This window comes from Coloeus monedula (genome assembly GCF_965178545.1).
Source record: "Coloeus monedula genome assembly, chromosome: 11".
Lineage (NCBI taxonomy): Eukaryota > Metazoa > Chordata > Aves > Passeriformes > Corvidae > Coloeus > Coloeus monedula.
This window is the reverse complement of record NC_138791.1, coordinates 14,037,119-14,064,513: the sequence shown is the minus strand read 5'-3', so window position 1 is coordinate 14,064,513 and position 27,395 is coordinate 14,037,119. Positions and strand designations below refer to the sequence as shown.

The 27,395-nt window shown below is 46.0% G+C and overlaps 1 protein-coding gene across 7 annotated transcripts in view; it reads left to right on the top strand.

The window, feature by feature from the left end:
- CADPS (calcium dependent secretion activator) overlaps positions 1-27,395 on the top strand; it is a gene marked incomplete at its 5' end in the record, with an annotated part of 209,926 nt that overhangs the window by 181,397 nt on the left and 1,134 nt on the right. For all 7 annotated transcript variants that reach the window (XM_082288645.1, XM_082288643.1, XM_082288644.1 and 4 more), the window contains 3 exons: positions 4,196-4,228; positions 6,825-6,932; positions 25,568-25,672. In XM_082288645.1, the coding sequence (XP_082144771.1) occupies positions 4,196-4,228; positions 6,825-6,932; positions 25,568-25,672 (246 nt within the window). The remainder of the gene's footprint in view (positions 1-4,195; positions 4,229-6,824; positions 6,933-25,567; positions 25,673-27,395) is intronic.

Sequence of the window (27,395 nt, the reverse complement as noted above, 5' to 3'; positions counted from 1 at the left end):
CCAAAATCTCATTTTGGAGTTGTCTTAGTTACTTGCAAATGTCTGCTGTTTGCTACTCTTGGGCCCTTTTGCTGAGTTTGAGGCAGTTTGTAGGATCCATTTGGAAATGGAGATGGATTTAGGAAGGCTTAACAGCAGAGGCAATAAACTGCTCTTGGCAGCTTTGTGCGCACAGTCTGGCAGCTTATCTGAACCACAAAGCATTCTGCCTTTTCAGGTGTGCTAGAGGCACTTTGTTCTTCAGAGAAGAGAGAAAGGGAGGGTATTCCATTCACTGCCCTGCAGTGCGCTTCTTCTCCCAGGATAAACCCTGTGTGGTTACAGCCCCAGGGCTGTGCTCGTCCCTGCTTGAGGGGATGCAGGGTATGGCTTGGGTTGGATACCTGGATACCTTCCCTCACTCCAGTGCTATGGAGGGTAAGGAAATGCTTGTGTGCCAGCAGCAGAGGATGTGGAGGCGGCAGCTTTTCAGGCATCGGAAGTACCAGCATCAGCCCGTGTAGACAGTGTAATGTGCAGCCCTTCCTTCTCTGTGAATCCAAGCTGTTCTTCGGTTGATGCTGCGCTGCTCCCACCACATCCTACTGTTTACACTGCTGAGTGCTGCTCCCTTTGGTTGCTGAGCAAAGCCCTGGCTGCACCTGGGCTCTGGGCACCTCTCAGAACCAGCACGTGGGTGCATGGGGTTCAGGCATCCTCTCTGCTGCTCCTTGGACATTTACCGATAGTTAACTGCCCCAGCAGCAGCAAAACAGTCTCTCCCACTCCAACAGCCCCACAGCCTTCGAACATGGTCCCAAAGCCTCAGTTTCCTGAGTTTCCAGTCAGGAAAGGATGTGTATCCAAAGAGCTGCTGTGCATGGTGTGTGCATGTCTCCAGGAAAGTGTTGGTCCCTCACTCACAGCAAGTGGGCTGGGCACACAGCAGAGGAGCAGGATTGCTCCTTCCTGATGAAGGGACGTCTGTCTCTCGCTTTGGTCCCCATGATTGCTGGGAGCCGCTGGGAGCCACTGGGAGAGGAGGTGGAGGAGCAGCCCTGACCCCTTTGGCACTGGGCTTAGCAAGTCTCCTCTCCCTGCAGTAGTAATGTGACTCGTTGTGTTTAGTCTTTGCAGCGAGAAATACAGAATCTCTCTCTTGTTACAGCATGCTTGCACCACCTCCCACGTTTTCCCTGTCTGAACAAATACAACGAAGTGTGATGGTCCAAGCCACTGAGCTCCAGAAAGCATTAGTCTCCCACCCCCTTCCACCAACTTCTTTCATCGCGTGTTTTCCAGGCGCTCTGCAAGTGACATGTACTCGGGGGTCTTGTGACAGACAGTTTTATCACCTAGTAGGATATCCTCATTTCCAATTCTTGCCTCGAAATTCAAGATAAATATAATGCATCTGTTGTCCTAATAAATTCTCACTAGCCACTTCTCCTTGCAGAGAACTTTGAGAGGAAAACACCCTTCTAAATTTGGCCAGACTTTTTTTTTTTTTTTTTCTGTTTGTTGCTACATTTCAGTGCATCTTGGTGGCAGCAGCCCAGGCCCTGGCTGGGTGTCTGCATGTACAGATCCACTGACTCGCAGGAATGCCAGCTGCTAAAATTCCCTGTATTCTGGGTTGCCTCTGTAGGCAGAGCATTACACCTGTGGTAATTATAACCAAAGATTCCATGTTACCCAAGGGAGACAGAAGTAAATGGTCTTATTTTTGTTCTGCGCAAAATTTGTATGGTAAACTGAGACGTTTCATGGCAAAGTCACATACTTTGTGAAAAACGGCAGCCTAGCAAAAATCACACAACATCCGGCAGTTTGGAAATTTCACTAAATGTAGCCAAATCTGAGTTTAAAGAAAAACAAGTAATTATTCTGATTAAAGGAGAGTGGGCAGGAGAAGCAGCTCAGTTTTTTTGTGGGTGGAGGGAGGAGATCACAGGAAGCTGAGTTATTCTTGTTGCCTCTTGACTTTGGAGAAGGTAGTTTGAAAGTGGCACTAAGTTGGACCCAAGAGTGCTAAATCCACACTCAGCTGGCAAGTTTGCCTCTGCCTGGCATCATGCTCTGTGTGATATTTGAAGGTACTGGTCTAGCCCTGAGCAAGGACCCCAGCTTGAATTTTGCAGGCTGTTAAGCTGCATCATTTTCCAGGCTTTCCTCCTGGTTGTTGGGCTTTGCTGCTCAGAAAAAGTGATGGTTTGGTGCTTGCGTGGGCACCCTGCCTGAGTGGGTGTGCCATGACTGCCTGCTTTCCTGGAGCTGCATCTACTGGATGGGCTCCAGCTGCCTTCATGCATGGAGGCTGAGGCTCCTCTGCTCCCATTCCGCAGGAGCAAGGGATAGCACTTCACCACTTCCCAAGAAAATTGTGAGGATAAATGCAGAGACAGGGCAAGGGTATCCAGACAGCTGACTGGAAACAGGAATACCTGGAGACAAGACAAGTGTTTGCTCTGGTGCTGATTTTGCTGCCTACTTCATAAACTCATGTGCTGGGACGTGCTCCGTTCCCCTGCAGCCCCTCCAGCAGCCAGACCTGGGGTCACATCGCAGCAGCAGGCGCTCGATGCCCTCCTCCTGCCCTTCCCTCTGTTCTTGCCCCCCGGCTCGGCAGCCCGGGCGCTGCCAATACTCGCGCCGTGTTCACCTCGGCAATTACCACCAGTCTGGTCTTTTGTATCGCCTCATTGTGCTTAATTATGCGCCCCCCCCACACACCATATGAGTGCTTCCACCCACTCTCACATTCTGTCTCACACATACATTCATTCTCTCATTCGGGACACATAATTTATTCATCCCAAGATGCAACTGTGTTCGTGTTATATTTAGGCTGTTTTAATGGTAGCTTTAGAAATATTTAAAAGCAGGTGAGCTTTTACACCCAAACAAAGATGGCCGGCAACGCTTACCCTAATTAAAAGCAGAAGCGTTGTGGAAAATCCCAGCCATACTCTTTCTAGACACTGTGCCTTATGCTACAGTGGGAAAAAGGTCTCTGTGGCCAGCTGGGCACTGCTCAGTTGGAAGAGTTGGCCCTGACGTCAGGGGCCAACCCACCTCCCACGCCAGGCAATGTGCACCCTGCTGCATGGGAAACCACAGACAAAGTCAATTTGGGGTCTTGCAGATCCCACCAGCTTGTGAGGACACCACGGAGTGCAGTGTCCATCTCTGATACCCTCCCTCCAATAGCATCTTCTAAAAAGGGAGAAAAATCAGGGAAAAATGATTTAGCTGTTCAGTCTGGGAAGCAGAAAAGCTTCAGGGCACTTCTGCATGGCATGGCATGAGCACACTGCCCCAACATGGTCTGCAAGCTCTTGCCAGCATCAGGGCCAGCAGAAAGGGGGAAAATAATAACTTTTGTTTTGAATTGACTGATGTGAGGGAGACACAAGTGAGTGCAGGAGAGGCTGCATATAAGGGCAACAGGGCTGGGGTGTGAAATGTGAACACAACTTTCCAACCAGCCCAGCCACAGGCATTCATGTGCAAAACTTCTCAAAAAACCCTCAGCCTAACAGAGTATCACAGAATGGTTTGTGTTGGAAGGGACCTTAAAAATCATCACATTCCAACCCTCCTGCCACAGGCAAGGACACCTTCCACTATCCAGGTTACTCAAAGCCCCATCCAGCCTGGTCTTGATAATGTCCCAGGCTGCAGCATTCACAACTGGGGAAGAACACCATGGGCAGGACAATGGGAAGGGAGCAAAATTAGGGTCCTTCAGGTGCTTTCTTGTGTCTAGCTTGGTGCAGGCCCCTGCCAGACTCACCATGCCATCATGCCCCTGCTCCCGGAGGAGCTGCCATTGCTCCTGGGATACAGCTCCCAACAGGAGAGACGTGGCTTGGGAGACACGTGGCATCAGGTGGAGAGGGAGGCCTCCAAAGAAAATAACTATGTCTTCTTACGAACCCCATCTTCCCCCGCTCGCTGAAGTAGATGCACAACTCCCACACTATCATCTGTTGCTATTAGAGCTTTAGCAGCAGTCAATTTACCTCTCCAAAAAAAAACAACAACAAAAATACCACCCTTTTAGACAGGAAAGTGAGTTTCATCACCCTTTTCAACCTACTCAGCATTATGTTGTCCCAAGTTTTGCTGGAGATGGTCTTACAGAGTTTAAAGAAAGAAACAAAGACCTGAAAAGGTACTGATGGTGTTAACTCTCCTTTTGTTCCTTTTACAGGTGAAGGCTGCTTCCAAATACGTGGATGTACCTGTAAGCACAATTTAAACAACTTCTGTCACAGTAATTTGCATTGTGCTTTGGTTTATGGCATGTGTAGCAACCCACATTATGCATTAACAGCCAAGACTGAACCATGGGCCTTCCTACTTCTAACATTTGAACTGGAAACGATATCTCCATTATGTTAATAATGAGCAGTTACCCTCTTATGGAGACCTATGAGGCTGTTTAGGCAACAATTTGCAGATGGTGTCAAAAAGGTACCATATTTATGCAATTGGCTTGAATCACATTTGAAAAAAAAAATGAGAGCAGTGCATTCTGTTGATTCTTCATTTGGACTTGTACAAATACAGTATAATTTCCAAACAAAAAGTCCAGACATGTTACAACTGAGCCAACACACATCTAACACATTAGCTAATCTATTTTATTTTTGTTCTTCTAATTGTCGGTTTATTTTACTTTTTTGGAAAATGACTTTTTTATTACTTTGGGGAAATGGTGATGAGCTAGCAACATGTGTTTGGGAAATTGTTAATGAAAATAATTTTTTTCCATTTTTCTGTAATTGGTGTAGGAAAACTGTACATCGTCTCCTCTAATTAGACCTTGATTCATAAGGAAAAGAGCCCTTAACGTTCTTAGACAGAGCACTTAACTTGCCAGAAATTTACATTTAAATTAAGTTGAAGTGTAATATATGAATGTTGGCTGGAATAAGGGGTTACTGTAACATTTACAGGCAGAAAGATCCTGAGCAATTGCAAATGCAAAAAAATAGATCTTAATATACCACACCAGTTCCTGCACCCAGTTAGACTGGGCAGTGGAAATGAAGAGCAACTCAGTTGAGTTTGATGACGTGTATGTATAATGTGTGTGTATTTAATGCAGGTGGATTGCTCTGCATGCTTTCATATGACAATGTGATAAATTTATCAGACGTCTTGGACCACATCCTCTGCATTTGGTGTTTCCATCCCTTTAGCCCAACTTAAACATTCTCTACAAAATTATCGTATCTTGAGCCTAGCATGGAAAAGACAAACTCTTGAACAGTAAGAAGTGTTGCTTGGTTTAAAATACCCCAATGCAGATCTTGGCATCCTGTTCTCTTGGAGTAATAAAAACAAGATTTTGAGAGCAAAACTCAGAATTTATTTCTTGCCCTGAAAATGTGGAGATCCTTCAGTTGAAATTCCTAGTTGTTTCAGTGCATCTTAAATATTTAGTCATCAGAAATTTGAGCACAGAACAGCTATTTTAAGTAACTTCTAGGGCAAAGCATGTCCTTCTCTGAGGCCTCTGTGTTCCTGGAAAGCAAAGCATCTCCAGGGAAGTAGTCTTAGTGAAATGCTATGTAACCTTTTCAAGCTTTTCCAAAAGCTTTGTACCTGGGACACCCTTGTGAGGTCTGCAGCAGGGTCTGCTCCCCTCCTCGAAGCCAGACAGATGCTCTAGTTCTTTGTGTAAATCAGAACAGAAAACATTCACCTGGGTTAGCTTTCAGTTGTTTCCCCACCTTGCCCTGGAAACAAAGCCATATTACAGTGGCTTCCTTGACAGCTTCAACATTTTTAATGAACTCAACCACCAGATCCACACAGCTCCCAGACCGGTGCAGAGGCCACCCCATGGTCCGTGAGCCACTGCCTTTCCAGGGGAAGGAGAAAGAAAAACCTGTTTGACTAGAGGACAGAGGGGAAATCCTGGTGTTGAACAGAAACCCGCCACTTAAATCTAATTCCGCAAATGTTAGTTAAATCTAATTCTGCAATTCCGTTGCAATTGTCTGGGTACAAACCAATCCATCTAATCCTGCCTTGGAATGGGCATGATCAGCAGACTGAAAATTGCTTGGAAGTGTAACACTTGACTACTGCCACGTTTGTGTTGTCCTCATTGTTTTTCAAATTAATACCTTGTCATTGTTGCAGTAGGTGTTAAGAAATGTCACTGCCTTTCCAAGGGCCAAGCACTGGCCCTTTGCTTGATAATTGTTTGCTTTGTATTAAAAAACTCCCTTCCTACTGCTTTCCAAACTGTCCTCATTTTCACCCTGGAAATTACATGGATGTGTTAACTAACTTCAATTTACAGTGGCTGACAATCCTATCTTGCAGAGAAATGATACTCTGTGATCTGAGGTAAATCACAGTAATGGAAACTAATGACACTAGTTATTAACAAACTTACAATGTGCCACACAAATTTAAGTTTTGTGGCAGCTCTTGTAATGACTCGTGTTACCATATTTTAATGGGTTACCTTTGAGGTAAGTTTGAATCCAATATATCAAGCAATGTGAACTCAAACAAGGTTTTTTTTTCAAAGTATTTTCCCATCCAGCTGCTTCAGTTCCCATTTGCTTTAAAGCAAGGCTGTTATGTCCAAAATATTGCATGCTTGTAGGTTACTCTTTAAAAATCAGTTAAATTCTGCAGAGAGCTGTTGAAATGTGACATCAGGTAAATGTCCATCAGGTAAGGAAAGGGTGAATTGCAGAAGGACAGCAAGAGATGGAAGAGAAGAAAAAGCAGTGATGAGACTGGGCACAGATGAGTTGCCCCCTGCATCACTATTCATGTTTTTCTCTCTCTCTTTTCTTCTCTCCTCCATGCAGAAGCCAGGAATGGATGTTGCTGATGCCTATGTGACATTTGTCCGCCACTCTCAGGATGTCCTGCGTGATAAGGTCAATGAGGAGATGTATATAGAAAGGTTATTTGATGTAAGTAAATGCCCTCTCCTATTTGGACACCAAGCAGGAGAGACCCAAAATGTGACAAAATAAGACAGGAGGATAAGTCACATTTTGAGAAAATTTATTGGTTATACCTTTAAAAAAGAAATCTTTCCTTTCTTTCTGACTGAGGCTTGTATCTGCTCTCTGCCTGCTTTAAATCTCTACTCTAGTCCACTGTGTCTTAGTCTGTGTGTGGATTTTAAAGAAACAGTAGCTTCTAAGAGAGCTCTTTAATATGTTTAAGCTTGTGTAAATTTCTCTCTATCAGAACATCTCAGTCATTGTTCTTACTGTTAAAATTTGAGCCACGTTTTTGGCAGATGTGTTTGCTAAGGGTCATCTCTTCTGCACATTTTGCATTGTTTCATTGACAAGCACTGCAAATCTGACAGCAAATTAAACATACTAAACTTCAATTTTAAAAGCTATCAAAACAGAACTGATTATGAATGGACTTTGGTATAAAGGAGGACCATGTTGTGGTGCCTGACACTAAATGTAAATTTGAGACATGGTCTTCTTGTTCAAGATGGCTGGTAGGAACTGACCCAGAGGTTCGCAGCTGATTTTCGGTTGGACAAGATCAGTTTATTGGACTGTGAGAGAACAGTGACCTGTGATGCCTGGGTTTTTTAGGTTTGGATGCATGTTAAAAGTATCTCTGTTTCTGTTGCTCTTGTTTTGTTACGGGCTTTCTGTCCTTGTAGCTGTTCTATAGCAAAGGTTTTCTGTTGATGACCATCCTGCATCATTAGTGTTTCAGTGTCTCTAGGGTATTTGTCTGTATCTCAATTTTTGTTTGAAGCAGCTTCTTTCCCTACTTTCCTTCCTTCCATCTCTCAGCCGTGCCATGTCTCAATCTCCTGGTCTGGAACTCTAACAGCCTTCTGTGCTTTCTTTACTCACTCTTTTGCTTCCTCAGTGTGCAGGGAAAGCTGCTTTTTCCCCAACCAACTTCCTCCCTCACTTGATACCTCTGTTTCTGCACATTACCTGTCCCTCAGAAACCTCTTCTTCCTTTACAATTCTCACTCTTTGTTTCACCAATATCTTACCAGATTAAAATGGAACTTATCTCTCATGTCAAATGTTTTATCACATTATATCAAGTGGCATGAATTAAGAGTCAAATAATCTTACTGTGTACATCTACTAGCATGACCCATACCCACTGAGAATGCCTCATTCATGCACGGAGCACAGCAGTGCCTCCTCCAGGCTCGGCTCGTGCTTGCTCTGGGGAGAGATTGCAGCGTGAGCACCAGACACAAATCACCCATCAAGCAGGCATGGGGAGAAAAAACAAAACATAAAACAAAAGACTGTCGCTTCCATCTGCAGCGGGCCTGCGAGTGCATTGCTCGTTTGTGTTGAAATTTATTCCACGAGCAGTTAAATTTCCAGAGCTCATCTGGACTGTTCTTTTCAATGCCCACACTGCCTTTTCCCTCATGCTTTCCCTATGATTCACAGTTGGTGTGTTTGTACCCTTTTGGGCCATTATTTCCAATTTTCAAAAGGCTGTAATTAGCACAAATATTGATTTCAGTTTGATCCACTCATACTTGGTTTTACCAAGCTATATTTTAAACAAATTAACGGTTGACATGAACAAAAAAAAAAAAAAAGAGCAGCTACCTTGGTGGAAAGCAAAAAATGCAAAAACCGTCTTTCCCTCCCTGACTTCCTCCAAGTCTCCCTGATCCATGTGGAATTAAATAATCAAGGATAGGGTTTTTATATTGCTCTGCCTGTTTTGACCTACACTGGCTGCAGGCAGGAATTGCAGCATGTGGGAGCTGTTCCCATTCCTGCTCCTATTCATGTTCCCATTCCTCTTCCCATCCCAGTGGGACAGCATTGGGATCTAACACCACTGGCATGTTTGCATGTGTCTCATGTACGTGAGTGTGTGCCCATGAGCAGGGCGAGCTACGGGGCGGTTGCTTTGCAAGGAGGGAGTGGATTGTACTGAGCCTTTGTCACCCAAAAATTGGAAATCTATTTTGAGCAGCCATGTATCTTCTTTGTCATGTTACGGCTGAAGGAGCTGTCTCCTGTGGTCAGCTCCCATCGTGGCTCAGGTGCTCCTGGTGGATCAGTACCAGCACAGGGTTTTTACATGTGGGTCACCAGACCCCATTTAAGTTGGTTCTCTGTTCATCCATGTTCAAGTAAAGGCAGGAGCAAGTGCTTAACTCCATTATTGAGCTTAGACACAGCCCTGCAGCTCTTTGCCCCTCTCACCTAACCCAGCAAAACAGCATGGCCGTGGGGTCTTTAAGGTCCCTTGATCTTATTTTCCAAGGACATTTTAGGTACTAACTACCTCTTTAATAAGAAAGAGAAGAGGAATAATCAAAAATTATATTTATGATGCTGAGTTAGAGTTGGACCTGACTTTGTTCCCTCCTCGCCCAGCATGGCAGGGGAGCAATCCTCTTAGCTGCAGTTTCGCCAGGCAGTGAGATTATTAACACTTTCATTAACACATTTTATTAACACATTCTCAACTGGTTTAGTGCAGTGGTGCTGGCTTGCCCCAGCCAAATCTCAGTCCAGTTTAGGATGTTGTACAACAATAGAGGCAGCAGTGCCAGCAAACTGCTTAAACCTGCCTGCAAGCAGGTCCTGTGCACCCAATGGGGTCACAGTAGAGACACTCACAGTGTGGGGCTACATCCCCTTTCTTCACAGTCCTGAGGAGTGCAGGAGCAGAGGTGCACAGTGCAGGGTTGTCTATTGCACATTCCGTGGGGTTTGAACTCCTGGGATATCCCTAATCCCCGCACTTCTCTGCAATCCTGCCCTGTGTTTCCATTTATTCCCCGTTTGTTTCCTCCCACGAGCAGAGGCTGCAGTGTGTTAGGCAATGTCCCCAGAGAAGCTGGGTTAATATGTCTTTTCTTGGCATTTGCCATGATTTCTTAGCTCAGAAACCATCTCTCTGCCCCTGCATCGCCTGACTTGCCCATGCCTGCAGAACAGGGCACTGCTCTTTGGGAGATACTGGTGTTTGCGGCAGATTATTGTTATATTTCTGTGTGGTCTCTGTGTTAATCCTCTTAATTCTGCAGATTAGTCAGGATGGGTTTTCTCCCCTCCCTGAAATAGAGTCATCTTAATTTTAAAAATCTGTATTCTTGGGATCATTGAATGAACAGATTGATTGTGGAGTTCTGCTGGTAATCAAAACCTAACTAGCTTTTTGGCAGTGCTGTTTACTGCAGAGTTACATGACTTATTTACTTGGCCTGGCTCACTAATTTGATAACATTTAAAGCTAAAACGCTGTAATAAGGCCCATTGGTAGAGAGCAATGGTAACAGAAGAGTTTCAGAATAGCGTTGTAGCATCCGATCCCTGCGCTCCTGTGCCCGGCTGGGTGCTTTGGGATTTAAATCCTTATGGTACTTTGCACACAATGCAGAAGGATCACAAACTCTGTGTAGTGCCTGATAGGAAATAAAATTTTTTCCCAGAGAGGAGGCGGAGTTGACATGCAGAATGGAACTTTTTATAGGAACAGTGAGGCAGAACCAAGTGGGTGTATCTTAAACATGGGAAAATATCTTCAGAGTGATCTTGAGTCTTTAGACCAACCCTGCAAAATTCAGGTCCTCTTTGTCTTAGGTCACTCAGAATTTCATAGGATCAATGTTTATACATCCATCATTTTGTCTGTCAGCAGTGGGAATTTTACTTGTGAGGGTTGTCCCCTTTGGCAGAAGTTACTTCTGGGTCCAGGTATGTGTGTATATCTTTACAAACACCCTTAGATACTCACAGTATAGGTTTCAACCCATCACAACATATGTGATCCAGAGTGTCTATGATTGACTAGTAGATAGTGTGAATGCCAACCTTTCTTCTTCATAAATTGGTAAACACTAATGTAAAACATAGGGTGACTATTTCCTCTGCAGCCACAGTGAGTAGCACATACACAAAGGGCTACTGAATGTCAGGTGAGCTCCCTGAGATCCCGTAAATTCCAGCATCCTGATGCAGTCCCTGAATAGTGCAGATGGCATTTTTCTCTGTGATGATTAATTCAATATCTTACCAGAAAAAACAAAAACATGCTTTTGATATGAGAGATCAAAACACCAAGAGAAGCTCCTAAGATTGCGAGGACCTAAAAAAAAATTAATTTCTTTTTTTCCTCCTTGTATGTCTTGAAGACACCAGCCCGAGTAGAAGATCAGGATTAAAACAGATGTGCTTAGTGCTAGTTCATCTGCTTAAATCTAGCAGTCTCTGAGATCAGTGATTAAAAAGCTGTCTCTAACTTTGATGAAATCCACTGCAATGGTAATTCTGTGTCTCTGATCGCTGTCTTATGGGCCTCATGTCTGCCTAAACCGGACATAGAAAACATTTCACTGGAGATGATACATGGATTATATGGGTCAATTATACACTTAATCTGCCTTCTGGGGATTAAGTGTGCATGGATTGACCCCGCGTATTTGGCTTGTCCTTGGCAGTTATCAGATCAGGAAGGTTGCCTTTACCAAAAGGTCTGGTAAGAACTTAATCATGCAGTGATACTGCCCACCGAGGTGGCAGCAGCCACCGTGCTTTTTGCAGAAGGCAGTTTTACCACTTCACTGTCACTGTGAGTGTTCAGCTCCCTCGGTCTGTGTCACAGCTGGGATAGCAGACAGAGAATTTACTCTGGAAACAAGAAATGAGCCTGTTCTTCTCTGCAAGACGGAAACGGCTCTTAGTCTTGATGGCAGGCTGGGTTTGGCAGGGTCTGGCAGGTGTAGCAGGGAGGGCACTGGGGAGACCGGGGTTTGCTCTGCCCTGGCCTGTCCTCAGTGCAGAGGAACAATCACTCCAGGTCCTCTCCCAGCGGCAAAGGTGAATCCATGGCTCATCAGCTAGAGCAGCCAGCATCTCCTTCCCACCACCTTCAGGGAGGCAAAAGCCCCTGGGTAAGGCTCCAGCATCAAATCCTGTCCCTCAGGGTCAACTGAGTTGGGCTTTCGGGAAACCCCAGTGCTATCCCAAGGCTGATGTTGCATCTGGTGGATTTTCATGGATTGTGAGTTTCTTCCCTCAGCCAGGAACCCAGCAGGAGTGCTGGGCCTGGGGACATGGTGCAGGATTGTTGTCATGTTTCCAAAGCAAGCTGCCCTTGCTGGTATCTGACCTCTGAATATCAGAGATGATGAGTTACAAGGATGCAGGACACTGTGTGAGTCTCAAGACTTCAGCAAAATCCTTATACACATTTCCAGGAGCCTGAGTGAGCATTTGTCACTGGAGGATCCACAGGGAGCTCAGCATATGTTTCAGTACCTACACATTCGGAGCCTGATAGCACACCTGAGTATATTGAAAAAATACAAAACACAGCTAGATCAATTAATTCAGCAAGTCCTCTGCAGACACTGAGGCATTAGCTTATTCTTAAAATCAAAACTTTTGCCCTCAGCAGGGTTACTCACTTGAATTCTGGCAGCTCCTTCAAGGCGTGCTTGTAGGATCATGGCATCTCTTGCTAGACCGCAAGCCTTACACGGCGCAATCAAATGCCAAAACAGAGCCCTTCTCACCCTCCCTTCTCCTTCCCCTCTTCGATCTCAAAAGCCTGGTTGTGAGTCAGTGGAGCTACTCACTCTGAGTTAGAATTACTCACAGGAGGCCGGGTTGCAGGATCAGAGGAAGAACGGATATCAGGCTGTGCGCTGGGCTCCCATCTCATATCTGCTTATAGCCACACTCACTGCTTTCTCTTAGACAGACAACAACCTGTTTCCCTCCTACACAGCTAGACTGCTCATTAGGGCACTAACTCTCTCCCACTCCCATCCTGATATGGCCTCCACTGAGCTATTTCTTCTGCCTTGTTTTTTGCTTTTTTTTTCCCCTCTCCCCGCTTCCGGAGTGAGTTGTGAAATGAAGACAATTAGGCACATTGATCTCAAGGGAGCGCAGCTTACCTTTCCCTCCCTGTGCATCTTTGGAGGAGCCAGAGCTGGCTTGGCAAGGCTCAGACCTGGACCTGGAGTTGATCTCACTGCAGGACTTTCGCTAGTAAAAAAAATTAAATTATGGTGGCAGTTGTCAGCATATCTTCTAGGGGACAAATTCTCTTTGTCCTGAGAGGGCATAGAGTACACTGTCCTGCTGCCTCTTTTTCTCCCCATGTGCCCTCTTGGGGTCACACAGCAGTGGGGAGAGGAGCTTAGCACTGACACCATTCCTTGGAGCCCTTGTCCTCTGATATTCCCCTCCATGAGCTTCACATGGCCCAGGCATGCATTGGTGCATGGCCTCCTGGCTCCCCCTCAGCAAGGCTTCTTTCCTGAAGTGCTCATTTAAGTAGGCTCCATTTAATTTATTTTAGGTAGAGTCTTAATAAAATAAATCCTAGATCTGTCACTGGATTTTACATGCTTGAAAGGGGTTTTTTCCCCTCCTAAATATCTTTATCAGAACAGCTTTCCGTGTTCCAGTAGACATTTGGTTGAAGACAGTTAATTTGATTTCTTTTCCAGAGGAGATTTTCCATTAATCATTCTAAGAAGGCAGACTGATTGCTCCATTACGTTAAGGTCAGCATAGGCTTGCTAACATCATCTGCACCGTGCTTTTGAGCATCAGAGATTTGTGTTTTGGGGCTGGCACTGAGTGAAAGATCATTTATTTCCTGGTAGATGTGAGTAGCCAAGGTTTTGGGGAAGCAGGAGCATGGAATCCTCCATCCAGAGAGAGCCTTTTTTTGAGCAGCCTCTCTGCTCCCTGACCAGGAGCTCTCTGCACATTTATAACTGCGGACAAGTTACACGGTGCACTCTGAGCTGGAGCCGCCTTCCAGCTAAGTTTAAGAGGCTGTAGCTAATTGGAGCACCAGTCCTGTGGGTCATCAGGGAGGAGAGCCTGGAGGAGCTGGTGAGCCACAGCCCACGCGGGTCCCACCTGTGTGCAGGGGTGTGAGGAGCGTGGGAAGGGCCGAGCCGCCCCGGTGCCCGCAGGTGTGCGGGGCTGACCCCCAGCCCGCTGGGCCAAGCCGGCGGCTTTGCTCCCTCCCTCTAGGCTGTGCAAAGAGCCTTTAAAAGAACTCTCAGTGCACACAGGGAGAGCCAAAGGCCCCTGCACAGACAATGACGAATTGTCTGATTCCAGCAGCGCCTTCAATCCCTCTTTTCCTTTTCTCCCCCTGCATCCCAGCCCCACACAATTGCTGCTCTGCCAGTGCCAGCCAGCGGTGCGTGCCAGATTAGCCATCCCAAGTCACTTTGGTTCTCTTGATCTGCGGCTCTTTCCTTTCCTGGTGCTCCCTTAAACCTCACCCTGGATGTATGATATCAGCATTCAAAAATGCCTGGTGGGACTCGGGCAGGGAGCACGCTTCATCTGGTGTTTAACCCCAGGAAGGATACCAGGGGAACTGCTGCAATCAGGGCCAAGATATCCAGCCAGCCTCTAGCTACTTTTTTGGAATTTGCCCACTATAAAAGAAGCAGATGAAGTTTGTCAAGTCCCACTTAATGACAGCTTCCAATTTAAACTGATAACAAGTGTAATGAAAGTATACTATAGCATGTGTTGCTGTGCATCTTACTGAGCAACTCTGCAGCCAGTTTTACCATCACTGCCTCACACTAACAGGGCTCTGGAATCAGGACAGAAAAATATTGTGTGGATATTGTATTTTACTAGGCTGCTTTATATAGAAACTCAGATTTTAACATGTCAACTTCATTTCTTTTTTGAAAAATGGAAATAAGCAGAGAATATTTTATAGGTTAAAACTGTATTTGAGAACAAGCATCTATACAGGAGTGGTTTTGTGTGTGTGCGCCTTTATAGGTTTTTATGCAGAAGCTCTTTCATTTAGGAAGAGGGAGGTCTGCAAATTCCTGCAAAGCAGCAGGTTTTTGGGGATTTAATTTGGCAGTTCCTAGTGAATGCTGTGCACTTTGCAGAGCTGTATCTGCAGTGAAGGAGAGAGAGCTCAGCACCCAGAGCCCACCTGGCAGTGTGCCCAGGCCCCCACTCTGTGTGCAGGGCTGTGGGATGCTCCATGCCAGAACAGCCTGGAAAGGCAAGGTCTTCCAGTTCAGGGGTTCATGTAGCCAGGACAGGCTTTACCTGTTACCTAAAGGGAGCATTTTCTGGAGGTGTATAATTCAGTGTGTAAACAGGATTAGGACTGTCCAGTTTCCGAAAATGAGGCACCTGCTAAGGCACTCAGGCTGCAAACCCGACAGGTTAAAGCATGGGATGCCCCTGGTTTGAGGACATTGTGGATGGGAGAGAATTTGGGGGTGGCAGCTGGCTTCCTTCCCAGATCACCGTGAACACCATCTCCTGCACCCCCCTGCCATGGACCAGTAGTTGTTTGCACAGGGGCCTCCCCTGCAGTTTTCTCTGCCTGCTGCCCTCCATCCAGCTCTGAGCAGCACATGGCCTGGTGGGTCTGCCCTCCTCAGAGTGAGTGCAGCAGCACGTGGCTGGGATGGATTCAGAGATGATGGGCTGGTGTTGGTGTTTGCTCACAGCAAACCCCAGCAGATTGAGACCAGGACATCCCTGGCTGTAGGAAGAGGAGCCAGCATTGCGGTTGCTTTTTCCATGAGATTCTCCCCAGGGCAGAAGGCTCAGGGAGTCACTGGCACATTCACCCATCAGTTCTGCCGGGGATGTGAGTGTATGGCTCTTTGCTAGGCAGAGACTTTGGTGTCTGGCTAGCAGAGCAGACCACCCTGACATACAGCTCAGGGACACCTGAATGAGTACAAGGCATCATATCCCCAGCATCAGAGTTGTCCCCCCCCCGAAGGAGCAGTAGTGTTGCAAATCCCTTTCTGCCTGTGTCCCTGCTGTGGGAAGCCTTTGCCTGTGTGCTGAGAGTGCACAGATTGTCTGCAAAGTGACTGAGGGTCAGCACAAACAAATCTGCACCCACCCTGGCGTGTGAAGTCACAGCTGCACAGGATACAGTAGGTGTTACTGGTTTGTGCAGCACCAAGAGCAGGGGCTATTAGGGATGAGCTTCTTGAGCACGCGTTTGTTGGGGACCTTGGCACCACCAACACAAAAGATACTGATCCTCCCTGTCCTCTCTGAAAAGGAACAAAATTTTGGGTTAAGAGCAGGGAGAAATCTGCAGCAAGGAGCATGAATGTCAGGCTGTGCCCCTTTGGAGAGCAGGGAATTTGTGCCGTCCCACCAGCACAGGCAGGACCCCTGGCAGCCCCAGCCTCCCTCCCATTAACACCTGTGGCAGCTGCCGAGCCCCGCCGGGTCCAGCGTCCAGCCAATTATGGGTGAGGTGGCAGCCTGAGCACACCCTGGAGCAGAGATCCCCAAACAGTGGGTGCTCTCAGGTGCCATATGTACTGCAAAAAGCGTGCGGCACTTCCACACGCTGGGGTCTGCACTCTCTATTCATTCTGAATGCTCTTCCCTGTTGGAAGGCAGAGCTCTTACGCGATTCAAAGTTGTTTTGTGGTTTATTTTTGGGAAAGGGAGGAAAAAATAATGTAATTCGGGAATGCCATTTGCATCCTAGACAGATGATGAGTCACTCTGGCTAGCAGCTTAACCCTATTAGGCAACGTTAGGGACTGTGACTTTATTAAATAATAATACAAATTATTTTCATATCAAGAGCCTTTGTAACTTCCTTGTATTGCTACATTGTCAACCAGAATGAAATTATATAGTTAAGGAATATGAAATAGAGTAAAAGGCATCCAGAATTCACAGCTCTGGGGTGGATGTTGAAGAACGCACTGTGTGTACTTGCAGTGATAGCATTATAGTGGTACATAAAATACCAGAAAAAAAAGTACTTTTGCTTCAGTAATAGCTCGGTGTGAGTGTGACCTGGGAGACTCCAGACTTATTCACAAGGCTGTAGTAGAACAAAGTCTAAATTTTATTTTAAAAAAGGAAGACCCCAAGGTTTATGGGGATTTTTATCAAATTGCTAGCACTTGCCAGATCTCTAGAATTTAATATGGAGTTTTATAGAGAGGTTTAGTTCAGAAAATGAGGGTCATGTTGCCTGCTGTGAGGACCACTAGCCCAGAGCCCTGCTGAACATGGCTGACGGAGGCTTCGCTCACAGGGGCGAGGTGCAGACATGGGGTCCACAGTTTGGCAAAGGGGTCACGAATCCCAAACACCGACGGTTCGTGCGCGCGGTTCCTGAACACACCAAGGCGAAGACCCTGCAGATAAGTTAAATTAGCACAGTGCAATCTGTCACCAAAACTTAGATTTATTTTCTGAAAGATACTTTCCAAAGGGTGTGAATTTGGGGGTGAATCACCTTTCTACCAGCAATCTGAGGGCTGCCTGAAGCCCTCCTGGTGCTCTGCCGTGTGCTCCGTGGAGCTATGCCGACAGACCTACTTTTGATGTTGTCTTCTCATACCTAACTTAAAAAGAATTATGTGCCGTAGAAAAGCTGCATAATGACCGGACAGCATTATTATCTGGCATGCAGCAGCATAGCAGGACGGTAACTATTTATTTACTCTTTGTGGATAATGTTCTGTTCTAGTCTTTGGCAATAGCAAGACAGCATCTGATATATACAATATTGGTGTGTATCCAATTGTTTGTGAACATCCCAAGTTTTGAAACATGGTTGTGAGAGAGGAATATAAGCTTAAGCTTAAAAGGCTAAAAAGCAGAAAGCCCCACACGTAAATGCTATTATACACTTAATGAGGCAGGGTTTAAAAAAAAAATCAGCCACACAAGTTGGTTTTATCAAAGGAAATGTATAAATAACAACCAGTGATTCAAAGTGCCTCACAAAGGGAAAAGCAGGGACGGGAAGCTAACACTTCACTTGTGGCATTCAGATAATAGTATTTACTACACTAATCTTTTGGGCTTAGCAATTGACAATCAATATATTATTATCAACAAGCGTTAACGCAAACAAAAAGCTTCTATTTCTTTTTTTAACTGTTCCCCTAAGTCCCTTAAATTTAATTAAAACCAGACAGTTCTCCTTCTAGTACAAATTAGAGTTAAAATCATATTAAATATTTGTTCTATGGGAAAACAAAAGTGTCAGCTTGTGCTACCAGGTTTGGCTGTTTCTTTTTTTCTCCTTTTTTTTTTTTTTTACACACAGAGGGGAAAAAAAAATACCAGCTACTCAAAGTTAAAATAAAGTCTCTCTCCCTCCCTCCCTCCCTGTCTCCCAAGACTACTGTCTATAACATGTTGTTCCTTATAGAAAGTGGGATATGGTGGCATTTGCTTGATTAACTTGCTCGACAAAAGTGACAGCTGCTGTGGGTGCATGTAGCTAAGCTGCACAGCGCAGTTCCGCCTTTGTACATCTGTCAGCAAAAAAGGAGGAATAAAGAGTGAAAAGAGACAAATTGGTCCCAAAAGGCAATCCATTCAACTCAGGAGGTTTGCTCTATTCAAGCACTCGCTGGGAATCTCAAGTGCTAGGTAGCTTATTCAATTTCATTCATTCTTTAGAATGAGCCCACAAGTGTTTAATTTCTTATTCTGTTGAATAAAAGGGGAGCTTTTTTTATTTATTGGAAGCATTAATTGTAAGACTAGCTGATCAATGCCTGCAATATTAACTCATTACTTATTTTATGGTTAGCTGTGTGCTCCGAGAGCTGCAGCCACTAAACTTATTTCTGTAACATGGGCAATGTCACACCAATTTCTCTGCTTCTGGAAAACCCGGGCACGCACGGCAACGTCGTTCTCAGTGCCCTGAACCTTGTCCCCCACCTGGCTTTGGGGGAATGGTCCAAATCTTTGGCAGGTGTAAATCAAAGGTGTTGCTGTGTTGTTATTGGTGCCACCCATGGCACCAGTAATAACCAGTGAGGCCAGGACATGACCGAGACAGATGCTCTTTGCCTGGGGGTTCTGCCCTGAGCCCACTACAGGTTTGACCCTCTGTGCTGGAGGAGGTTTTGTAGCTCCAAATGCTGAGCTGCCTTGGGGCGGCTCTTTGGTCCCCAGGGAAGGGCAGGGCAGGGGAGCCCATCAGCAGGGCTCTGTGGAGTACTATCCAGAGCACAGTATGGATTTTGTTAAGTAGTGGCAGAGAAAGCTGATGAACAGACGGGATGGGGTTTGTTGCATGGACAGGTCTCTGCTTGCCATCCAGAAAACATATGCTTGCAGGGGAGAGATGTGCCTCTTCCTTCTTCATTGTGTGGCAGAAGTCTATCTCAGGCTCCTCATCAACAGTGGGGACCAGAATGATGTTTGTCCCTGAGTGCCTGTGGCTCTTCATCCACATTGGCTCTGCCACCTCCTCCTCCAGGGTCACTGCCATTTATCTTAACTCAAGCATTTCAGACACACTTGTGTCACTAAGGCCCTGTCCCTGCTCTATCCCCACTCTCCCAGCCTGGGGAAAGGAACATCTTCTGCAGCAAGACAAAACCCAGATTTCCAGAACAGCCTGAAAAACAGCTGGGCTCAGCTCTGGCAGCCTGGACAAGACCTTGCTAGCACTAGCTGGGAGCAGGGCAAGAGTCACGCTCCAGCCCACCACATCCCTTACCCACATCCAGCATCCCAGCAGAGCTGGCCTTTGGAAAGGGGATTGCATAAGCTGCTGTGTATGTTCATGCTGGGAACATCTCTTTATTTCTGATAGACAAGAGTAGGAACTGCATTGGCTGTGAGACCCTGTGTTTCAGGCTTGCCACCTTTACCAAGTTTTTGGAACAGCAATGACTGCCTGGGACCAACAGCGAAAGAAACATTGAAGGAAAGTGGAGAGGAACACTTTGGTGGCCACAGAAGACTGAAGGGACAAGAATGATCCTTCCATGACTGCCATCGGGCAGTCTGGGCTTTGGGTTGCAGGGTTGCAGCCAGTTCTGGTGTGCAAACCTGGCTGTGCTACTGGGCACACTGGGAGCAAAGGAAGGAACGTGGTGCCTGGGGCTGGCAGGCTGCTCCTGAAGAGTTCCTGCTCCCACTCTCCAAGCAAGTCCTCCTCCAACACTGGCAGCTGTGTTCACAGGGTTGTTCCCAGACAGCATGTCCCTGCACTGCTGTGGCTGCATCCCTGCCTTCCCTGTGGAGATGACACCCACTCAGGTGAGGTGGCTGCCATGAATACATATGACAACACCGAATACCCAATTTGATCTCAGGGCCGCCCAGGACTGGGATGGACACGGCTCTGTCAGCTGTCACCTACTGTCAGCAGTTGTAAATCAGCACAGCCTCACTGTGCCTTCCACCAGCTGAGCTTCTGGCCCATTGGACAGGCATGCAAATGCCAGAAACAAGAGTTGGTAATTTTATCTTTTTTTTTTTTTTCCTGGCTGATCAAATTACTTTGAGCTGTTGCCTGAAAGCAGGTTCAGTTTTCCTTTGGGAAATAAGACTCACAATCAGCCTCTTCCTCTCTCCCTTCCTACCTCTGTGGTCCCCTCGCTTTGTGCTGGCTGGCTCAGGGATGCTGCGGAGGCGTCCGCCCAGCATCCAGTCCCTCATCTTTTAAACACCTTGAATTCAAGGGTTCATTTCAAAGCTGCCTTTCAGCATTTCAAAACAAGCCCATGTCCCAGACAAAGAGACCAAGCCAGCCAGCATTTGGAGCCTCTTTGTGCAGTGTGTGTCACAGTTTTAAATAGATTTGCCCTGCTTGGATTGGTTCTGGTTGGAAAGCGAGCACTGAAATGAGAGGTCATAGGGGAGAGTTACTATGGTAATTGAGTAGTATCACCAGTAGTTTTGCTCTTATGATCATTAAAGCACATAATAATAGACAAACAACAGTGGTTAAAGCAAGCAGGTAGGATTACTATGTTCTTTTGTCAGAAGTATATAATGTCTTGTAGTCAGTTTTAAAGACTTCTCAACTCCAAATCCACCCAGTAGTCACCTGCTGAGTAATTTTGTATGCCTAATCTCTAGCCCTTAACTACAAGCTTTCTGCTAATTTGAGGCAAATGGGTATTTTTGACACTAAATAGGGCAGTAAAGAATCCCTGACCTAGAAAAACTCCATTCCAAGGCACTGAGAGCAGAAAAATATTCTTTCAGCATCCCTGTGAGACCTTTGGAATGACGTAAAATAGCTTTGACTAAACTGTGTTGCAGCCTTCGATTAATGGTTTGCAGAAACTTGCTGAACATCACTACTACAACTTCCCCCATAAAACTTGTCGCTTCAGATTGCCATCAGCCACCACAACAATAATCATTTCATGCCTATTGCTAATTGCAAGCACAGCTGAGGCTCAGCAGGGTGCCCTTGCACAGTCCCAGGCCTTTATACCAGCCTCAATCTGTTGTATGGCACTTGTTCACACACAAAAAAACTACCAGTAAAGGCAGAAAGAGGCAGAGTCACAGGTTCCTTGTAATCCCTCTGCTACCCTGCTGACAACCCAGCCCTATAAGCATTCCTGGTTTTGTCCCACTCTTTACAAAAGCTGAAGTGACCTTAAGCTACTAGTAGTATGTAAGCTTTTGAATGAAGAATACAGCTCCTTCAGGTGCCTTAAGAAGCAGTGTTGCATCTGGCTTATGAGATTCTGTTTGCAGCACCCCTGCAGTGAGCTGTGGCTTCCTGTAACATGTAAAATATGAGTGTGAACTCAAGGTTCATGGCAAGGAACAGGAGGTCATGTTTCCATTCATCTCACACTAAAGAAGATGGGGGTATGCAGATGTTCCTGGGTATGTGTAATGACACCACCTCCCAGAAAGTGCAGGAACCCAGCACAGGGATGGCTTTTGATAAAATGTGCTGCATTCAGTGTGCTACTTGCAGATTTATTCATACCAATTTTTACAATTTATGTATTCAGAGACAAACTTGCTATTTCAGAAACTTATTGATCATGTTTTTGCGTTCAAAAAAAAAAAAAAGAAGGCAGAGGGCTAGGGAACAAGGATGCTTATTGCTCAAGCTGGTTGGGGTGTCAGATGGGAAGCCATGGAAGTGCACCTTTTGTAATGCTCCAGCTCCTCTAATACCCATCCTAGTGCATCCCAGCCAGCCCATGGCCCACCTCATCTGTGCAGCCTAGCACCCAGCAATGAGGGTTGCTGTGAAAGACAGGAGAACAGGAAAGCTAACCTGAAAGAGGGATTGACTTCCTGTCTGTACAAATACAGTATCTGCTTGCAGTGACTGGGCTCTGAGAATACCCAAAGAGTGTCTGCATTTCCTCTGCTGGAGGCTGGGTCATGGTGTGCAGCCATGGGGCTATATTTTGCCTCTGACACAGCCCTGCTCCCTTCCCTGCTAACATCCTGCTGGATGAGTGGTACCCACCATGCATCCACAAGGATGCAACATCCACAGCCTGTCCTCACTCTGTGCCCCCAGACTGAGTGTAAATTGTCCCCTAGGTGAGGGACAGGAATGCCAGCAGCACCAGTAATGTGTGTTTACTACAGTGAGTTATATGTGGGCTTTTGTCCCTTGGCCTGGACCATCAGTGAGGTCTATTCGTTCTTTACAACCAGATGTGAGGAGTTTTTTTCAGAAAATATATTTATGGTATTTGCTTTGGTGTGCCCATGCCACAGCTGTGCTGCAGCTCCAGAAATGTGCCTGAAATGTGTTGCAAGCCCCTTGGCAAAGCCCCAAAGTTCAGTATTTGGGCTGTGACCTCAGCACCTTGTCTTTGGGGACAATCCACAAGGCTGAAGCCAGATCCCCAAGGGGACCCTATGTCCCCAGCATGGACCCCACTGCCCTTGGGGAAAGCAAGGTGGCCAGTGTCCCCACAGGACCACTCTGTTCTCTTTTGTCTGAGATGATCACGTTTCTGTTTAGGAGCATTTGGCTTTGTTGTTGTTTTTTTAATAACATAATCATATGCAAATGTTATCTTCTTTGGTAGGTTAGTCATGAATCAGAGGGCTTGTGCGTCTTATAGCACATCAACACTAGTGATAGCTAAAGGGAACATTTAATTTATGGGCTAACTTATTTTTATGAATATGCAGGGCTTAAATTCAGCAGTTGGTGTGTGCTCTATGAAGTGACGTGACGGTTTTGTGTATCAAGATCAATGAATTAGACTTTGTCTTTTTCTCATAAAGCAGAAAGTCTTTGGAGTAAGTTGGCTTTGAGAAAGAGAGCTCCTTTCATGCAGCTGAGCACTACGCCTGGCTGAGCCCTTGTCAGCCGGTGCTCGACAGGGGAGGGGTGTGATTCACATTTGGTTCCAAGGAGTTTGCATCTCCCCAGAACCCAGAGTGTTGAAGTGCCTTCCAGAAACACAGAAAAACATTTCGTTTTGCTTACTCTGAAGGTCTCGCAGCAGCAAAGTCACCTTGCCAATAACCTCCAGGCAGAGGTTGTAATTTCTGTTTGGGATCACACAGCCATGTGGGCGTGTGTGGTGTTGGACAGACAGAAATGGCAGGACCTGCCCTTGCTAGGGACTTCTCATCTCATGTAGAGTTGATACAAACACCCAGCAGATTGTTCTGTGGAAGATGGGAGGCAGCAGGGGAAGGGAGAGGGTGTGTGTATGTAACACACGGTTGTGCCCTTCCTCTGGGGGTTCTGATTTGAAGAGATAGCAGAAGGAGAAGGAGGTGTTTGGCTGACCTGGGCATCCATGTGCCAGCGCAGCCCTGGATCACAGCTAATGTCACCCAAGACCATGACTCAGTTAAGCACTGATTGCAGAAAAGCAGCATTATGAACATTAACAATTTCTCTGTTTTGCCTGCGTGGGTCTGCAGCATTTCACGGGAACCCAGGCAGAGCCTCCAGTGACAGCAGTTGCTCTGTGCCACCCCACCACCAGCTGGGTGCTGGCTGTCCTGGGTCAAGGTACCCAGGGTATCAGGGGATATTTAGGGATGCTCTGACTTCTCAGACTAGTCTGAGGGATTGGAAGGTATGAAGCCCCACAAGACCTTCATGTCTCCTATTCTTGTCAGGTCCACACCAGCTACCTAGGTTGCTTCACTCACTGTTCAACCCCAGTCTGATGCCAGGACCTCAGGTGACAGCTGAGAGCTCCTGCTTGCCAGTCTCAATTAGTCTCATCCAAGCTCTTGCCAGCTTTCCGTCCTGGAGATGAAGGGTCAGGAGAATCTCTGCCACAAGTTGCACAAAGTGTAAGCATTGAGCATGAGGTCACCACGTGCCATTTCTTCGGTGACTCTTTCATCTCCTTGTTTCCTCCATTTTATAAAGAGGTGGTGTAGAAATTAAAGTAGAGGAACATCATTGGAGTTGGGGGGAAAACCCTTCCCCGTGCAGCTCCCAGGTATGCTGCCATACAGTACAGGGATGTGTGTTGAGCACATATTTTTGTGGTGTAGGGCTGGTTTAGCTTAGACTCGTTTGTTTGCTTTGGTGAGCCTCATGCTAACTTGTGGGTGCCAGTGTTAAAGGATTGAGGGTAACAAATCAATGGCCTCAGTTTTGCAATTACGGAATGTTTGGTTGTCTCCATGCCCCTGCTGTGCTGACAGCTTCCTCAGCCAGCGAGAAAAGGGCATGTTCTGTGTCAGAGACCCCCGACCTGAGGGAGCAGTGAGGGGGGCAGCAAGACCTGAGTTGGACTGGTGTGAGGTTTCAGGCTTAGTGGGAGGCAGCTGCATCCCAGACTAACTTGGATGGTGCTCTGTGAGGATTTTCATAAACTGGTCTAGTGGGGTTTCTTTAGTATTTTAACTGGTTCTAGATTAATTGCATCTGGTCTACAGTATGGGATTTGATCTCTGCATGTAAGAGAGATCACAAGAAGGATGCAACTGTGCATACAGAGGTGTGATGGGTTTTTGCCTGCTTTGTAACTACTCCTTGTGCTGAGCACTGCAGGGAGGTTTGGTGGTTCCCCACCCACCCCTGGCCCTTACTTTTCCTCCTCTCCAGGGCTTGCTACTCATCTGTGTGGCATCAGACATGCCATGTCAGCCCTGCGTGAGCAAGGCGCTGATCCACAGCCCATCGGAGCCTTCCTGCACTGCAGGAATGGCAGGCTGCTGCCACACTGCTGCGAGCCTTTTTCACAGACAAGCAGCACAGTTTCAGCCCCTGGAGGAGCCCTGTGAGTTCAGCAGCTTGAAACAAGCTGATTGCTGCTTTTCCATCTTTCATAATTGTAAGGGTGAAACCAGAGCATTTCCCACACAGCCTGGGCAGACACCCGTAGGTGCTTACATCCTTCCCCCTCTGCCAAACCTTGCCCCGCATGAGCCTCCCCTCTGTTCTGCCCTCAGGGACCCAGACTCAGCCTCTGGCTGTTTATGATTTAGTTTGAAGACGGTAAGTAACCTGAGTGTGGGACTGACACCCTTAAAGGCAGGACTGTGCTCTCAGTTGTGGGGGAAACAGGTTGAAACATGGCTTGAGCCTAACACAGATCACTGCTGGCAAGTGCCATCAATAGCAAAATCAGATTACAAAACCTTGCAGCACTACTGGTGGCCGTTACCCTCCTAATATGTTTATTGTTGTTATTAAAATTTAAAAGCTCATGCATGGAAATTCTATGTAAGAGCAGATGCCTGTCTCCCCTCTCCATTTGTGGCCCCCCATGAGTGGGCTGGCAGGTGGGAAAGGTGGGTGTGAGGGGGTGCTGGGGGCACCCATGTCAGTTGGCACCGCACACAGCCCTGGCATGGTTGCTAGAGAAGTCACGTCTCTCTTGCAGCAATGGTACACCAGCTCCATGAGTGTAGTATGCACTTGGCTGACAGACCGCATGGACCTGCAGCTCCACATCTACCAACTGAAAACTCTCATTAGGATAGTAAAGGTAAGCCACCTGAGGTGTTCTCAATACCCCTTGCTGTCGAGAGGAGCGTGTGTGTGTGTCTGCATGGGTGTGGCACGTGCTCTTTGGCAAGCTGTCAGTGGCAGATAAATTAAGGTTTCGTTAAAATTCTTTAAAAGAATTAAGACAGCTGTGTCTATCGCAGGTAGCACTGGATAAACAGGAACTTCAAATGCATAGAGATGCAAAATACAGCTGTGCAAATAAAAACAAAGACTCCTTGCATTAAAAACAAATACCAAACTCTCTTGCTATTTGACCTTATCTGTACAGTAAGTGCACCAAAATTTGCCTTTTTGTGGACAAATTAGCTGATCACACTAGTGAACTCTGGTGTTAAAATGGGTTAAATCAACCCAAAAGTTTTTAACACTGCTTTGCTAGAAACATTTAAGCCCAGCTATGGCTTGTGACTATTGTCAGAATGCATATAAGATTGTTCTCATAGTTAATTGAAGTTGTTTCTTTTACAATGGGTGTATATAATTAACTCTAAGAGATTGCAAAGGTGAGATAACATACCCTGAAAGTAGCATTATTTTTCCCTTAAGTGCACGTGCATGTGTATATGTGTGTGTGCATGCCTTGGACTAATGATAATTATTTCAGTGTGAAATCACAGTGGTTTACATGAAATAATAAGATCACAGAAGGGGGTAAATATATTTTTGATCATTTTAGGTTCTATCTAATGCTTTTTGGTCTAGTATTTTATAATGTTTATGGTCTTGCATGCAGTGAACACATTGAAGGCATGAATAAATTAAAACTGAAATGTATTAAATGTGCTTTTCATAACTGAAAACAACAGGCACAGACAGATTATTCCTACTTGTCAGCTAGCTGAAGAAAGCTTTTTGCCTTGTGCTTTATTTATACCAATATTACACTCAGAAGCAGCTATAACAAAACCGAGGACTTTCTGAAGTAGCCAAACAGTAAATTACTTCTATGCAGAGCACAGAGCAGAATTAAATGAACAACAAGACCAGAGTTTTATCTCACAGAGTCGAGAAGTTTTTAAACATAAATTCAAATAAGAGATGTTAATTGTAATAACAAGTGAAATATGGGAACCATGAAAATACAACTCCAGTTTGAGGTGAAGAAAGGGAGATTTAAAAAGTATATGCCCTGTGCTTGTATTTATACATCAATAATTTCTCCAGTATCCTGGACTTAGTTTATTTAATCCCTATACTGTAGGTAGGATTGTTTAATATGGAGCATTCCAGGAATGTGTAATCATGTCTGTGGATACAGGCGATAAACATCCTGCTGCTTGAAGAGAAATAACTGATATTAGAGGCAGGATGAACATATCCAGGAGCAAGGGAAGTTAGTTGGAGCAGAGCTCTTATATTGCTTTGATATCTTTTTAGATCCCAGCCCACCCTATGCAAAGCTCCCCGGAGGAGCCCTGCACATCCCTGCTTTGAAGCTGCCCAGCCCACAAAGGCAGGGCTGGAGTCACAGAGCTGTAATTTGTTGCCCAAGGCACCCTAAAGGGACCTCTGCCATGCCAGAGTGATGGCCAGCAGAGATGCTTCTGCAGGACTTCATGCCTTCTGATGAAGAAATCAATATGATTTCAGAGAAGCGTCTTATGGTTTAAAATACACTCCACTCACACGTTTCACAACTTTGACATCATCCACTACTTATACACTTTGCTTACTTATACATTTTACTTACTTATCTTCTA